Raw genomic sequence first — 16826 nt, forward strand, 5'->3', positions numbered from 1 at the left:
GAGAGATGCCTCAGCAGTTAAGAGCACTGGCTGTTATTCCAGAGGTCCTGAGGTCAGTTCCCAGCAATCACAGGGTGGCTAAGAACCATCTGTAATGAAATCTGATGCCCAATTCTGGCCTGCAGGCATACATGCCAGCAGAACACCATTTTCTTAATAAATTAATTTAAAAAATAACTTAATAGGAAGCTCTGACCCGGGGGAAGACACTTCATAGGGCTGGAGAGGAGAGACAGCTTTCTTAGTAATGTGTGGGGAAGTGGAGGAAGACCTGAGTGACTGTACAGAAACAGGCAAATCCTGAGTGAATATATATTCTCGACATGTCAAGGACCCAATGCCTCAGATCCATGGAAGAAGGCAAAGCTCCTCCCCACTCCCCGTTAAGGCTCAGAGGGATTATAAAGTCTTCCTCTGGTCAAGTTTGAATGCTGCAAAAACTAAAAAACTCAGTTCCTTACTCCAAATTTTACAGTACTGAGACTGCTCCCCCTATAGACATCTCCTTCTAAGACTGGTTAACTCACCCTGTTCTGTACATAATAAAGGTGCTAAGGTTCTGGGTTGCTGCATAGTTGGTGCCACTCCATCACAGCCCACCTGACTACAGTTGTTCTGTACAAGTGTCTGTCCTTTCTTTATTACCTGGTAGTTGTTCCAGCCAGGGTTCCAGGACCCAAGGCATACTGGTATTATTGGTGGTCAACAGTACTTGTTGCTCCTTTAGCAGACCTGAGTTCAGTTCCTAATATAGCTCATAAGCACCTTTAATCCAGCACCATGGAATCTAATACCTACCCTTTCCTGACCTCTGAAAGCACATGCTCCCATGCATACACACACGAATAAATAATATTAAAATAAATCTTAAAAATAATATGTTGGGGGCTAGAGTGATGGCTCAGCAGTTAAGAGCACTGGCTGTAGGGACCAGAGAGATGGCTCAGAGGTTAAAAGCACTGGCTGTTCTTCTAGAGGTCCTGAGTTCAATTCCCAGAAACCACATGGTGGCTCACAACCAACTATAATGAGTTCTGGTGCCCTCTTCTGGTGCCCAGGTAGAACACTGTATACATAGTAAGTAAATAAATCTAAAAAGAAAAAAAAAAACACTTAGCTGGGCTTGGTGGCACACCCCTTTAACCCCAGCAGAGGCAGAGGCAGGCAGATCGACGACAGCCTGGCTCACAAAGTGAGTTCCAGGACAGCCAGGGCTGTTACACAGAGAAACCCTGTCTTGAAAAACCCATAAATAAATAATAAACGAATAAATAGATGAACAAATAAATAAATAAAATGCTTACGGGGAATAGTGATATACACTTTTAATCCCAAGGCTGGGGAGGCAGAGGCAGGTGGATCTCTGCAACTTCAAGGCCAGCCTGGTCTACATATTAAGTTCCACGACAGCCATAACTATGTAGTAAGGTTTTGTCTTGGAAAAAAAAAATAATTAAAATAAAATAGTAGTAAAATGAAATGCTTTCCAGAGAAAAAGTTGATTAAGCATAAAGGATAATCCCACAGCAGTTCATATACAAATTCAAATAGTCTTTGTATAATTTGGAGAATTCTTGCAGGTAGGAGAAGTGTTTAAGGATTAAATTACTGCTAAACTGACATTGTTTTCTCCTTAAAAGCACAAAGGAAAGATCTTGGTAGACTAGCATTCAGTTCTACAAGACCAAAAGACTACCAGATTAATGTCTTCAGGATGTCTTATACTTCAGTCATGCCTGCTGCTACCCAGGGAAACCATTTCCCAGTATCAAGGAACCAGGGTAAACCAAACTAATTATTACAGCAAACTGGAGAACACATAACAGAGCAAAAGTAACTCAATGGTTCAAGGAACATAAACAGTCTCTATCTTTCTCTAATGACCAGAAATGAAGCAAAAAGCAATAACAAATTATTATTCCTTAGCACTTCCCTTCCTTTTGACTCTTTCCTAACCACCCCTGTCTTGATAATTATAGCACTGCCACCAGTATTTTACCCCAGAACAGATTAAATTGTGTTACATTCTAGTTTGTTCTTGGTGTACTCAGTTAACCAAGTCAGTAATATGAGAGTTTCAATGATATAATGGTACCACACTATGTATATGCCATGAAAAAGAACCATGCTTGGCTGCAAAACATACTACACAGATAAAACTGAACTTCCCATCTTATATTCAGTTAGATATCATGAGTCACAGAAAAAATGAGGATCCAAGAGGTTTCCTTCAATATACAATTACTGAAAATTGACTTTAGAGAATAAAACTGGGCCTAGTGTTAGTGGCACACACTTTTAAACCCAGCACTTAGGAGATAGAGGCAGACGGATCTCTGTGAGTTCAAGGCCAGTCTGGTATACAATGTGAGTTCCAGGATAGCCAGGGCTTCACAGAGAAACCCTGTCTCAGAAAACAAACAAACAAAAGTTAAAAAGTGTGCCCTATCTTAATGAATGTACTACACTATAAGATACAAAGTCACATCTACACCTCCTTTACATTCATTCTCAAAACATCTAATAAATGAAAAGCCTATGGTTTCTCTAAGTATTTTTCTAATCATTCCCTTGAATTCTCCCATCAGCTCTCAATAATCCCATACCAACCTACTACTTGAATCACCAGTGTCCTAACTGGTCACAAATCCATTCCTGCACTCTCCCTGGGTTTGTCTAAGGACAGCAATTCCAATCCTTTCTGCAATTCAGTCACAGATATTGTAATTTAAACATACTACCACTCTGTTGAGTCTCTGTCTTCCCAGCACAATCATAATATTTTGTCAATATTCTAACTTCTTCACTTACATAGTTATACTGACCTTTTTAGTTAGTGTTTTAATTGCTTGAGAGGTCTCTCAAAAAGTCAAATCCTGCGAGGTGGCAATAGTGCACACCTTTAATTTCACCACTCAGGAGGCAGAGGCAGGCGGATCTCTGTGAGTTCAAGACCAATCTGGTCTACAGAGTGAGTTCCAAGACAGGCTCCAAAGCTACAAAGAGAAACCCCCGTCTCAAAAAACAAACAAGCAAGCACATAACCAATCAAACAAACAAAAAACATAAAGTATCACCAACAAAGCTGAACAACTTAGTAGACCTTAACTAGACTGTCAATTTTGAATCCTAGTTCTGTCCCTTCTTAGCTAGATAACTAACCCAGGACAAATTACTTAAGGCATTATGCTTGTTTCCAAATATATAAAGGGAATCATAGAATCCACCTTTGCTGGGCAATCATGATGCACACCTTCAATGTGTAGGAGGGTGGGGGAGGGTGCAGGCAGGTCTTTTTAATTTGAGGCCAGCCTGATCTACAGAGCAACAACACAGAGAAATCCTATCTTTTGTTTGTTTTGTTTTTTTCAAGACAAGTTTTCTCTGTTTAAAAGGCCTGGCTATCCCAGAACTTGCTTTGTAGACCAGGCTGTCCTCAAACTCAGAGATTCACCTTCTTCTGTCTCCTGAAAGCTGGGATTAAAGGCATGCGCTACCACTGCCCGGCTGGAGAAATCCTGTCTTAAAAAACAAAAAACCAAACAAACAAAAATTCACCTTAAAGGTTGTTGAAAAACAAAGTAGCAAATGGTTTTGCATCACTTAAAGACAGAGATACACTCTTAAAACTGAATTATACTGCAAATACACCCTTATAACATCATAGAGCATACTTACACGTAGTATATCTGTCCTCAATGTCATTATGACACATCACTGTAATCATTAACTGTATTGTATGAGAATAATAACAAAGATGTCTGTACATGGTCAACACAGACACATTCTGTTTTCAAGTGTTAGTGGATCATGGCTGGTTGGATTAGGAATTTTTTTTTTAAATATTTATTTATTTATTATGTATACAATTTTCTGTCAGTGTGTATGCCTGAAGGCCAGAAGAGGGCGCCAGACCTCATTACAGATGGTTGTGAGCCACCATGTGGTTGCTGGGAATCGAACTCAGGTCCTTTGGAAGAGCAGGCAATGCTCTTAACCACTGAGCCATCTCTCCAGCCCCTGGATTAGGAATTTTAAGGAGCAGTTGCACATTCAACTTATGTGTGTTATTATCCAGTAACAATGAGCTATTTTTCCTATCACAGTGTGATACTTCTTTTATCTTTATCTATAACTCTTTAAGGACAAGAAAAAAATAGAATCAGTATTTTCATTTTTTTAACATTTATTTATTGTGTGTATATAGCATGTAGTATGTAGCATGTGCAGGTAAGAGCCCCTGCAGATCTTAAAAGTGCATCAGACCACCTGGAACTAGAGTTACAAACAATTTTGAGGCATCATGGGGGTGGGGGTTGACTAGGAATTGAACCTTCATGTAAGTCTTAAAACTCACTTTAAAATATAATATATCTTACTTAAGACCCAGGTATAGTGTATGCAATCCAATACATGATGGACAAATGCTTAAAAAAAAGTGTGTGTGTGTGCGCGCATTAATTTTTAAAAGTTACATTATAAGGGCCTGGAGAGATGGCTCAGTTGGTAAAGTGTTTGCCCTGCAATCATGAGGACCTCAGTTTGATCTTCTGCAATCTGGTAAAAGCTGAGTGAACATGGTGAATCATGCCTATAATTCCAGCAATCAGAGGTAGAAGCAGAAGGATTGGTTCAAGGTCATCCTCAGACAACGAGGTCTCTGTGAGACCCTATCTTCAAAAACAAAACAAAACAAAGGCACCAACGTGAAAGCTGGCCAATCGGTTTAGCCTAAATATCTTTTCTGAAAAATACAGTGAGAGTAGTAAAGGAAGACATAATGTCTGGCCTCCATACTAACACTCCAGGCGAGCACAACAGCACAAATATGGGCATGGGCACACACAAAATAGACAAAGTGAAGTAATCAAGGCCTCCACATGCAAGCATATACATATACACAAGGACAAATGTACACATATACAAAAATACAACATATTATTTTACACGACACTGTGCAATAGCTCATTAAGTAAGAAGAAATATGCTAGTAAGGGTGGCATGACACAGGAAGAAATTACCTTACATAAGTTAAAAAAAAAAAAACAGGGCAAAAGTCTCACAGAATCTCTAGATATCCTTACTTCAAGACTTCTCTAAAGTAGTTAAAAATGTGAGATGTTTTGTTTGCTGAAAAGGCTTTTCCTTTAAACACCAGACTTTAAAATCCTTTTTAGGTAGCTATCAAACAGTTCAACAATTCTATAAACTTGAAAAGTTAATTCCAGAGACTAGAGAGATGGCTCAGCAGTTAAGACCACTTGTTCTTGAAGGAGACCCAAGATTAGTAATCCTGCACCCACACAATGGCTCACAAAAGTCTGTATTCCAATTCCAAGGGATCTGGCCTCTGTGGCATTTGTACGCATGTGGTAACATAATACATACATACATGTAGGTAGACATATACATAAAACAAATCTTTAAATTTATTTTAACTATATGTATTTGTATTTATAAATAAATATTTGATTGGGTATGGTGGCACACGCCATTAATCCCAGTACTTGGGAGGCAGAGACAGGTAGATCCCTGAGTTCGAGGCCAGCCTGGTCTATAGAGTTGTACAGGACAGCCAGGGCTACACAGAGAAATCCTGTCAGGAAACAAACAAAACAAAAAACAAACAAAAAAAGATTTTATTTATATATTACACAAATATTTATTTATATAGGTATCTAGATATCTATAAGAGAGACAATTTTTTTTCTCTGTATAGCCCTGGCCATCCTGGAACTCACTCTTGTAGACCAAGGCTGGACTCTAACTCAGAGATCCACCTCTCTCTGCCTCACAAGCGCTGGGATTAAAGGTGTGTGCCACCACCACCCAGAATAAAATCTTATAAATGGATATGGATTCAGGGATATAAGATAAATCCCTGCAATACAGCTGACCAGAATATATGCACGTCAGATATACTTGCTGATACATGTCAAAGCATTAAAAATTAGATAGTTTATGTCTTTTGTATGTTTGTGCATGTGTGTGCTTGGTACCCAGGTGGTCAGAAGAGGGTATCAGATCCTCTGGAACAGGAATTAGTTACTTGTGAGCCTCCATGTGGTACCGGGAACTAAACCAAGTCCTCTGCAAGAGCAGCAGAGTGCTCTTTAGAGTGCTCTTAACCACTGAGCCATCTCTCTAGCCTTCCATACCAAATCTTTTTTTTTTTTTTTTAACAAGCACATTAAAAGAAAAAGAAAAAAGAAAGCAGGCAAGGTAGTTCACATTTGAAATACCAGCATTCATGAGGTTGAGGCAGGAGGACTGCCACAAATTCCAGGTCACCATAGGCTATAGTGTGAGAAAGTATCTCAAAAAAGCAAACAAAAGAAACCTGTAGCCTTTTCTTTAAGAGTGAAGATCACCAGAAAATGGATTAGGGAACTATTTACTTACTTTTCTTCCAAACAGTCTAAACACAGAACCCAATAAAATCACATAAGTTCTTCAGTAATATTCTAAGCCTTTGAGTTTACCAGATCTCACATACAATTTTGTGGCTCTCCTACCCCACTCTACAAACTCAAATTCAAGTGTTTAAAATAACTGCACGGGGAACAATGCTAACAAAGGTCTCTATGACTAAGGAGAGACAACAACTCCTAGACTGCAGCAGAGAGATCCTGAGAGGGAAGCAGACTAAAAACACCCAAATGCACATACAAGCTAATCCCTCCAAACTACAACAAGAGTTCTTTCAGTAACATGTCTCATAAATTCCTTCCAAAATATTATGACACAGAACTTAAGCAGCATCCAGTATTGCCCTCAATCAATCACCTCAATAATCCTCCAAACTCACCAAACTGTTAACTTATTAAAACAACCAGTTAACTTACCCCCCAAAAATCCATAGCTTATTAATGCCCTAGCTCAAAACTTACAAATTTTAAATAGTCAAATAATGCTAATTTATTGAATAAAACTATCGTTCCTTGGCTTTTCCCAAAATTTACATTCTAATATAATGTATCCAATTAGATTTACAACAGTATTGCTAAGTTAAGAATCTTAGTCCGGTTGCAATCCACAAAAACCTTTCATTTGCAGTTTGCAATGATTTCTATAAAAGTTTAGGCTGTAATTCCATTTCAAAACAGGATGAATTAAGAATCTATTTGACCAGCACTCGGGAGGCAGAGGCAGGCGAATCTCTGTGAGTTCGAGACCAGCCTGGTCTACAGAACTAGTTCCAGGACAGGCTCCAAAGCCACAGAGAAACCCTGTCTCGAAAAACCAAAAAAAAAAAGAATCTATTTGACAAAAAAAACAAAAAAACAGTAGTATATTATTATACCTTCACCCTTTCTCTGGTACATGGAAAAGCCATTTAAATAATTACTTTCAAAAAAAGGGAGTTGAAAATACTAACCAATCTCTGGCTGTACCGAATCCTTTCTTCTTCAGGTTCCATCTCTTACTCTTCTGATGAAAGTACTGTGAAGAAACCACTCTGGGGCTGCCTTCCTCTTCCTCCTTAGGAACCAAATTGCAAAGGAAATGAACAGATATAAGAACTCATTCTCAAACATTCCTCATTAAGTTGAAAGTTAAGAATCCTTTCACGAATTTGGAGCCTTTACCCACATAGGCAAATGGTGTCACATCTTGTCAACATTAATCACATCACAACCATAGAACCCGGTCACATCGTTTGTTTCTGCCCATAGGATTGCAGTTAGCAAAACTTCCCGGCAACATTAGCAATAAATAGGTTAGACAGATTAGACAGACAGACAGACAGACAGACAGACAGACAGGCAGAGGAAAAGCCTTAGGACTTACTCCCCCCACTCCCAATTTTTTTGAAATGGGGTCTCTCTACATAGCCTGGCTGTCTTAGAACTCACTATGTAAATCAGGCTGGCCTCAAACTCAAACGAGATCCGACTGCCTCTGCTTTCCGAGTGCTGGGATCAAAGGCGCGCGTGCCACCAAACCCAGAAAGAACTTTTATTTCTAAAGCCTGAATGACCAGTTGGAAGTACGCGCAAAACTAATCCAGATGCTAAACAAATGAGTTCTCAAACAAGTAATGAAAAACTATCAGCAAAAAGGGCAGATTAATTTCATCAAAAAGAGGGCAAGAAAAAACAGTTTTTACAGAAAGACTCCAAACCAATGCCCCATAGCCTTCTAGTAAGACTGCGCACAGTTGTTGCCTTCCCAGAACTACCCTCCACAACACAAGGTGTACAACTCGGAAACAAATTTGAGAGTTGCAATACGGAAGCAAAAACACCATCTGATCCAGATGGGTAAATAATAAATGAAACGACTATTAAATAAAGACAGGTTGGCTCGTCAATCAATCCATAACACCAAGAAAGGGTTTTGATTTTTCTAGATATTCTTTTTGCTGGATAATGGCTTCCATTGGGAATGCAAATGTTTTTCTCTCTTGTAAATATATTACGGCCACGTTAACGGAATCCTTTCAGGGGACCCGATGACATAGTTTGAGAGAGCAGTCCTTGGCACTGCCCTCCTCTGCCTCGGTGGTGAGGGCCATAGCCTGACCCCGCCAGGGCTGGACAGGAAAGCGGCAAACCTCGACTACTCCCCCAGGGAAAAGGCGTTTCTATGGTTCACCCCTTGCAACGAAATAAAAACTTTACATCAAGTCTTTAGATCAGACAGGGAACCAAACTTCCCAGGGCGGGGGAGGGGGAGGGGAAATCTCACCGGGGATTTTGTTCTTGAGTTCTTGTCCAAGAGAGAAGATTCCAAAAACAGAAAAAAAATAAATCCCTAACGTCGTCTTCGGTTTTTCTGTGTATTAACCCAGTATCCAGACACGGGTCAGAGCGACCCGGAAAAGAGGAAACAGTTACTGAATCAAGCCTCCTCTTCGGGCTATACAGAGTCCGAGGCGTTAGGAGAGGGGAGCAAGACACTCGGCGACTCCCCCGGGCCGGCAGTCAGCAGCCCCAGCCCGAGACCTGGGCACCCGGCCGCGAGGAGCACCCTCCTCTCGGTACCCTCGGCAGAGCGCAGACGCTTCCGAAGCCCAGGAGCCACGGCCGATCAGCTGAGATCCACCCGGCCGACGCTCCCCGCGCCGCCCGGCCCCCCGGAACGCGGGCCCCGGCCCCGGGGGGCGGAGGGGGCGGGAGGAGCGAAGCGCTCTGACTGGGGGCCCCCGGCTGCCTTTGCGTCGTCCCCTAAGCCGGGGCTCCGCGCTGCGGGACGATCCCCCCACCCCCCGGCTACTCCCCAGTCGCAGAGGAGGGACTCCGGGGGATGGGCCCCCTGTCGTTGCCCTTCCACCAGAGGAGGCCCCTGCCCGGGAGAAGAACAGCCGCGACAGGCCCGGGAGCTGGAAAGGTGCTCCGCGACCCGCCGCTACCGCCGCTGCTGCTGGGGAGGGGTGTTGTTTCCCTCACACAGGAGGATCCGCTGAAGCAGCCGCCGCCATTTTGAACCCGTCAGATTCTCACATACACACAGCTCCTCCGGGCTCACTGCGCAAGCGCCGTCTCCTCACCCCCCCCCCCCCCCCCCCCACCAACTTCTTCTCTTGCAACATCAGAGGCAGAGACAGGTGAAAGAAACGTGCTATCTCCTAGGTCCCGCCCCACCCCCGTCGTCTCTCCACCCCCACCTCCTTCAAGCCTCCCTGCGCTCCTTACCGCTCTCCCGGACACACGTGAACGCGCACGCGTCACTCCCCTCGGACGCGGACACGCCGCCGGCGCGCGCACGCGCGGAAGCGTCGGCCTCGAATCGCCCGCGCCCCGCGACGCCGACGCGGTTCCCCGCCCTCCCCACCTCGCGTCAGCCCGCAAGCCCTCTGGCCGGCCTACCGCCCCCGCTCCCTGCCCGCCTCCTTCCAGGGCACCGGCGCGGCGGGAGGCCTGCGCCTGCGCGCAAGCTGCGAGCCTCCTCCGCGGGCTCCCTCCCCCACGCCGCACTCTCGACACACACACACGCACACACATGCACACACGCGCGGGCACACACGCACACACACAACTTCGCCTGTGACCCCGCCCACCGCCGGCCAGCTCCGCCAGCCGCCCTCCCCCACTGCTCTAGGCAGGGCTGTGACCCCCGACCCCCACAAAACACAACGTCCCCCCACACGCAGTAGGGAAGCATCTCCCCTTCCCCTACTGGCATCTCTGCCCTAGGCGCCCAGACAGCCAGACGACCTAGGGCCAGGCGGCCTGTGCCAGGGCAGCCGTTGGCCGCCTCAGCGAGGGGTCCCCCGGGGTCATGCCATGGGAATGGGCCAGAGCCGGGCGCCGCGCTCGGGCCTGCTCAGCCCGAGGGGGCGCAGAGAGGCGGCGTCTTTCCGCCGTGCCCTCTCGCGCGCTCGCCGGCCGGTGGACAGAGGCCCACCTGCTCGCCATCCCGGAGTAGGCCCCAGCACCCCCGCTGCAGGGCCTGGCCGCCGTTAGCACGGGGGGTTCCTCTGTGCAGCGACCCGGTTCCGCCTCACCCACTCCTTGCCGCTCCGAAGGGGCAGGAAACGGGAGTAGTAGCATGTCTGTCCTAGGCTCGGCTCCCTCAGGGGAGCTCCAGACGCTTGACAAGGGCGTCCACAGGTGCTGTGCGCGACAGTGGGATCCACGACGGCTGGGGGGCGGCGGCGGCCAACGCACCCACCGCGGGCCACAGGCACCCGGGGAGGTGGCCCAGGAAGCCCCTGCTGTTGGCCACGCTCAGGTTTCCGTCGCGCCGGTGCCCTCGGCGGCCCGGGTGGGACGTGACCCCGCCCCCGGCGAGTCGGGGCGCCCCCCACTGAGAGGGGCGCGGGCCGCCCCTAACCCCAGGGCCGCGGCGTGTAAGGGAGGCCCAGCCGGGAAAATGTCTCCGGTCTGTGTGCGCAGCTTCGCGCAAGGGTCAGCGATGGGGCAGCGGCGGCCCAAGCTGCCCGGCCCTGCCCACGAACGGGCTCCAACGGCTCGACAGCTGCCCGACGGGCTAGCAGGCTCCGGACGTCGACGGAGCCCAGCCAGAGGTAACAGAGCAATGCCATGCGAGCAGCCCAACTGCGCTCAGGGCAGTTCCCCAGCCAATCTCCTGCTTTGAGGCCCGTTTAAATTGTAAATCCCACAAAGGACGGTGGCCTGGACGCTACACATCCAAGTACTTGAGGTTGGCACCTTCCCCTTGCTGAGTGGTGTCACACAAATTTTTTCTTCCTGCCTTGATTTCCAACTCTTCAGCTTGATCCTGTAGAGTGTGGAATGGAAGAGGAAGAGCGCGGTGTATCTATCAGAAAACGTCCATAAACAGCCTTCTAGATCTTTTAGGAAGACGTTAGTGATTGACAGTTGGAAAAGTGATACTTTTTCTAGCACACTTTGAACTGGCATAAAGACTCTCCTTAAACACAAAGTATTATTTAATAAAGCATAAGCTTTTTGCTAAGGCACAAGGGATTTTTACAGACATTCTCTACTTTGTTTCACATCTTTAGTAGACAAGAGAAAGAACTTTGTGTTTTTAAACTTGTTTTAAAGATAGACAATTGGATTATAAAGTAAACCGTCAGCGTAATTACTGGGAGAAAGAGATCCACAGTTGTGCAACTGTCAACAGAAACATCTCACAACAACAATGGTTGGTTAGTATAGACTCATCATCCTGCAGCCAGCGAGCACTTCAGCAGTTGAGCCATTTTGCCAGCTCCAGCGTCTGTCTTTTTTTTTTTTTTTTTTCTTGTTTGTTTTTTGAGACACGGTTTCTCTGTATAACAGAGCCCTGGTTGTCCTGGAACTTCTCTGTAGATCAGACTGACCCCGAACTCAGAGATCTGCCTGCCTCTGCCTCCTAAGTGCTGGAATTAAAGTTGTGTGCCACCAGGTCTGGTTGGCTTCTATCTTTCTCTCTGTTTTTGGTTTTGTTTTGTTTTGTTTTTTTCATTTGAGACAAGGTCTCACTGAGTAGTCCTGGCAGGTCAAGAAGTTGCTCTGTAGACTAAGATGACCTAAACTCAAAGAGACCTGCCTATCTCTGCCTCTGAAGTGCTGGGATTACAGATGTATACCACCACACAGTTTTTTCACCAAAGTGACACACCATAACTGCTGGTAAGAATATGTACTGCTCTTGCAGAGGAGCTAAGTTTGGTTCCCAACACCCATGTTGGCTGGCTCATAACAACCTGTAACTACAGCTTCAGACTGTCTAGACTCCCACTGTTGGCCTCTACCAATAATACATATACCACTCCCAAGACATGGGTATCCAGAGAATTTTTAAATCTATTTTTAAAATCATTTTAAAAATATCCAGGCCACCCACTTTTTAGTGTGTGTTTGGGGAAATGGAGGGTTTACAGTTGAAACAAAAGCTGTGTTTTTAACTATATTAAACTATTTCAACTTATTTTTAAATTTTAAAGAGAAAACAAAGGCTGCCCCAAAACAGTAGATCTGAACCAAAACAGAGAAGTTTGTCTTGAGGATTCCCCAAGAGGCAACACAGTCATCAGTGACTCAAGAGAGCAGAGACAGAGTGGCCACCCTGTGGATTTATGACACTCCTCATGAGCCTATGTCTCAGTTGTGAAATGAATAAGCTCAAAGTTAGTGTCTATCACATGATAGCTACTGTTCATGACCGCTCAATGTCAGCTCAAGGTTAGCCCCAAAGTCCTGGGTTCAAACATCTTCCTGCCTCAGCCTCCTAAGCAACTAGGATAATGAGCAACTGCTTTTAAGTTAGATTTTATTTGTGTATGTCAAGGCTTGCATATGGAGACAAGAAGACAGCCTGTTGAAGAGGATCCTCTGCTTCCCTACCATGTGAGTCCCACAGATAGAATTCAGGTTGATAGGCTTGACACCAAGCCTTACCTGCTCAGCCTTCTTAGTGGTCACAGGCATGCACTTCCTGTCTTTGTTGTTATTGTTTTGTTTTGAGACAGGATCTTACCTTGGCTGGCCTAGCACTTATTATGTAGACTAGGCTGGCCTGGAACTTCTAGAGATCTCACTACATAACCCTCTTGAGTGCTGGGTTAAAGGCATGCACCATCACACTCAGCTTTTTTTCCCCCTTTTGGGGATGAAAGGTCTTGCATGTCATGGGTGTGTGTGCAAGTGTGTGTTAGGGTATGTGTGTAGATCAAAAAGTAACTTAAAGAGTCACTTCTCTCCTTCTGTCATGTGGGTCCCAGGTATGGAACTCAGGTTGTCAAGCTTGGCAGCAAATACCTTTACCCACTTAGCCATCTTGTAGGCCCTATACTTAAAGTAATTTGGGAATTATTGGCAGAGTACTTGTCTAGCACAAAGTTCAAGGTTCCATACTAGCATTTTATAGAACAGGGCAAAGAGTTACACACCTATAATCCCAGCACTCAGGAGATAAAAGCAGAAAAGATCAGAAAGCTCAGAGTTCTATTGCCTATCTAGAGAATTCAAGGCCAGCATAGGCTACAGGAGACCCTATCTCAAAACAAAGCAAACAGAAAACCAACATTGAGTAAAAATGTTTAGTGTGTAACAACTTGAAGAGTGTTCATATGATGCGCCAGCCGCTCTCCAGTCTGCTTTCTCTTTCCTCCCCACACTTTGTGTCTGAGCTCCATTTTTCCCCGCTTCTCTTCCATCCTCCTTTCCCTCATTCTGTACTATCCCTACCTTCCCTGTCCATGATCAGACAGACCTGTCTGTATGCCTACCCTCTTTTGCGATCTGGCCCACTTAACCAAGTGTTGTTTAGATTTGTTATGCAGTGAGCATCTCCCTCTTCTCTTTTTCCACCAGACAAGCTCTTTTTGGAAGTGAACTGAGTCACATGATTTTCATTCAAAGGCATCTAAAACCAGTATTGCTATTAACACTAGAAATAAAATCTGGATGCTGATGATCATGACCTAAAGGGATTGTGGGTAATTTTCTTTTGCATCTGGAGAAAGAACCTAAAAGGATTGGGGAGGAAAAAAAGGCAAAAATGCCCTGTATCATTGAACATGGATGACATACTGTGGTGGTTTGACTGGCCCCATGGGCTTACATGCTTAGTTCCAGTTGGTAAATTGTCTGGGAAGGACTAGGAGGCAGCCGTGGGCTTACTGAAAGAGGTGTATCACTAGGATTTGAGGTTTCAAAAGCCCTTATCTGGCCCAGAGTCCCTCTCTTTGCCTGCCAATCAGGATGCAACTCTCTGCTGCTTCTCCAGTACCATGTGCTGCCATCATGGCCATGTTCCCCACCAAAAAGATAATGAACTAACTCTGAAACTGTAAACAAACTTTCAATTAAATGCTTTTTTTTCTAAGAGCTGCCTTGGTCATGTTATCTCTTCACAGCAATTATAACCCTAACTAGGGCATACATGAAACTCATAAATTACATGAGATGTAATTGACCTTTTCCTTAAGATCATGAGACTTCAACTTCCCCTGGCCCAGTGCCTCTCTGCTACCATCTCCTGGCATTTGACCTTTTCTACAGATGAGCCTCTCTCTGGTTCTTGGGGCAACTGGGCCAGCATCTGAGATTCACCTATTATTTCTACAGTCTTAGCATTGCTTTGGAAGAAGTAGGCTACCCTTACTTCCCATTTCTAAAAGAAACGTGCTGCCCTGCCACAGACCAGAACTGAGAAATTTCTGTTTGAGCCATATCCCCTAAAGGCTTCTTGTGCTAGTGCTTATCTGTTTCCAGACCCTCCTAGCAGGTCAGATCTGCAGGTCAGATCTCCTAGCAGGTCAGATTGTGCCCTCAAACCATCTCTCCTTAGCTTCTGCTACAGCTGCTTGGCTGCTTTTCAGAGAGTGCCTACCAGTTTGTTTTTATCCTCCTGCCTTAGTCTCAGTTCTCTTGAGTAAAACAGGTTCTAATGCTTGCCCTGTTTCCTTTTAGTATCATTATAGAATCAGTAGACAAAGACATGACTGTCCCTTGGAATCTGGGAGACGACATGTTTAAAAGGATTGCTGGTTCTTTTGTATTCTTTTTCTTTTTTGGGGTGCTAGGGATCACACCTAGGAACTCCCACATGCTCGGCAACTGTGAAGCACCCCGCCTGCGTGTGACACACACCCAGCCCTATCCTCTAACATTTTATTTATTTACTTTTGAACAGAAATGGAAATCTAAGGAGATGCCACTCACCAATAGGACATCTAGGGCAGCAGAAGCAGATCTAAAAAGAAGGCCAAATCAAAATATGAGCTCCAAGCTGCAGCAAATCACATTTAATTGCAAAAACTGTAATATAAAAATCTCCCCTTAAACACAGTCAATACTGTCTTGCAGTCACTCGCAGTCCCACTCCAGAGAGTGGGAAAGACAGACTAAGCAAAAAGATGAAGACTTAAAACATTTTAAAGTTGGATCATTTAGCAAGCAGTTTTGTGTGTCTGTGAGGGAGGTGTCATTTAAATTTTATAAACTTCACCGGGCAGTGGTGGCACACACCTTTAATCTCAGCACTCCGGAGGCAGAGACAGGCAGATCTCTGTGAGTTCAAGGCCAGCCTGGTCTACAGAGAGTTCCAGGACATCCAAGGCTACACAGAGAAACCCTATCTGGAAAAAAACCTAAATAAATAAATAAATTTTATAAACCTCAAATATAATGAATATTATTAAAGAGGCATTTTTGGGGAAAATGATTATAGAAATATTAAGTCTATGCTACCATGACAAGAGCCATGTTCTGGGCTAGGGATGGAGCTCAGTTGGGAAGAACGCTTATCTGGCATGCACAAAGCTCTCTGTTCCATCCCTGGCATTTCATGAAACTTAGATTGTTAGCATGTACCTGTAATTCCTACACTCAGGACATAGAGGCAGGAGGGTTAGAAGTTCAAGTTCATTCTCAACTATGTGTTGAGTTTGAGACCCTATCTCACAAAACAAAGTTCAGTGATGTAGGAAGTCCTTCTGTATATGTGCTGCTTTTATTGGTTAATGAATAAAGAAATTGCCTTGGCCCGTTGATATGGCAGAGTAGAACTAGGCAGGGCAGGATGGGGTACTAAACTGAATGCTGGCAGAAAGAAGACACAGTTAAGGAGAAGCCATGTAGCCCCACAGAAACAGATGCTGGAACTTTACCCAGTAAGCCACAGCCTCTTGGTGATACACAGATTAATGGAGATGGGTTAATTTAAGATATGAGCTAGCCAATAAGAAGCTAGAGCTAATGAGCCAAGCAGTGATTTAATTAATACAGTTTCAGAGTGGTTATTTTGGGAGTCTGGGCAGCCAGGAACACACAAGCGGCCTCCCTACTACAGTTGAACATAGTGGGACATACCTTAATCCCAGTACTAAGGAGGCAGAAGCAAGGGTCTCTGAGGTTCATGGCCAGTATGGTCTACAGAACCAGTTACTTACCAACCAGGGCTACATAATGAGATCCTGTCTCAAACAAAATAACAGAAGCTGTGCTCTGGGGTGTAGCTCAGTGGTAGAGCTCTGGCTTGTATATTTGAGGCAATACATAAACTGAGTGGCCTACACCTGTAATCCTAGCAGAAACGTTTAAATTCAAGGCTGTCCTCATTCACAAACCAGTCTGAGGACAGCCTGACTCACTTGAGATCCAATTTTAAAACTCAGAAATGACAAAGTTGAGTCTTTGGGCTAGGGACTAGCTCAGTAGTTGAGCACCTGCCTTGCATGCCTGAGAGCTTGGGTTTATTCCCTAGTACATAAAATGAAGAAGGGCTTTGGTGTAGACTTTATATTTTTTATTTTTATTATTTATTTATCTTTATTTTATGTGCATTGGTGTGAAGGTGTCAGATCCCCTGGAACTGGATTTTCAGACAGTTGTGTGCTGTCATGTGGGTGCTGGGATTTGAACCTGGGTCCTCTGGAAGAGCAGTCAGTGCTCTTAACTGCTGAG

The 16826-nt window shown here is 44.8% G+C and overlaps 1 protein-coding gene across 2 annotated transcripts in view; it reads right to left on the bottom strand.

Annotated features, from left to right (window-relative positions):
- Positions 1-10424, bottom strand: part of Kdm2a (lysine demethylase 2A) — a 77089-nt gene extending 66665 nt beyond the window's left edge. The window contains exons 1-2 of one of the 2 annotated variants that reach the window (XM_013347899.2): positions 10351-10424; positions 7379-7482 (exon numbers count right to left, since the gene is read on the bottom strand). In XM_013347899.2, coding sequence (XP_013203353.1) covers positions 7379-7420 — 42 coding nt within the window. In that variant the 5' untranslated portion in view covers positions 7421-7482; positions 10351-10424. Of the gene's footprint in view, positions 1-7378; positions 7483-8691; positions 9447-10350 lie in introns of those variants that run through there. The other variant, XM_005351669.3, reaches the window with a different exon arrangement.
- Between the last annotated feature and the right edge of the window lie 6402 nt (positions 10425-16826).

The sequence above is a fragment of the Microtus ochrogaster genome, chromosome 8 (assembly GCF_000317375.1).
Source record: "Microtus ochrogaster isolate Prairie Vole_2 chromosome 8, MicOch1.0, whole genome shotgun sequence".
In the NCBI taxonomy this organism is placed as follows: Eukaryota; Metazoa; Chordata; class Mammalia; order Rodentia; family Cricetidae; genus Microtus; species Microtus ochrogaster.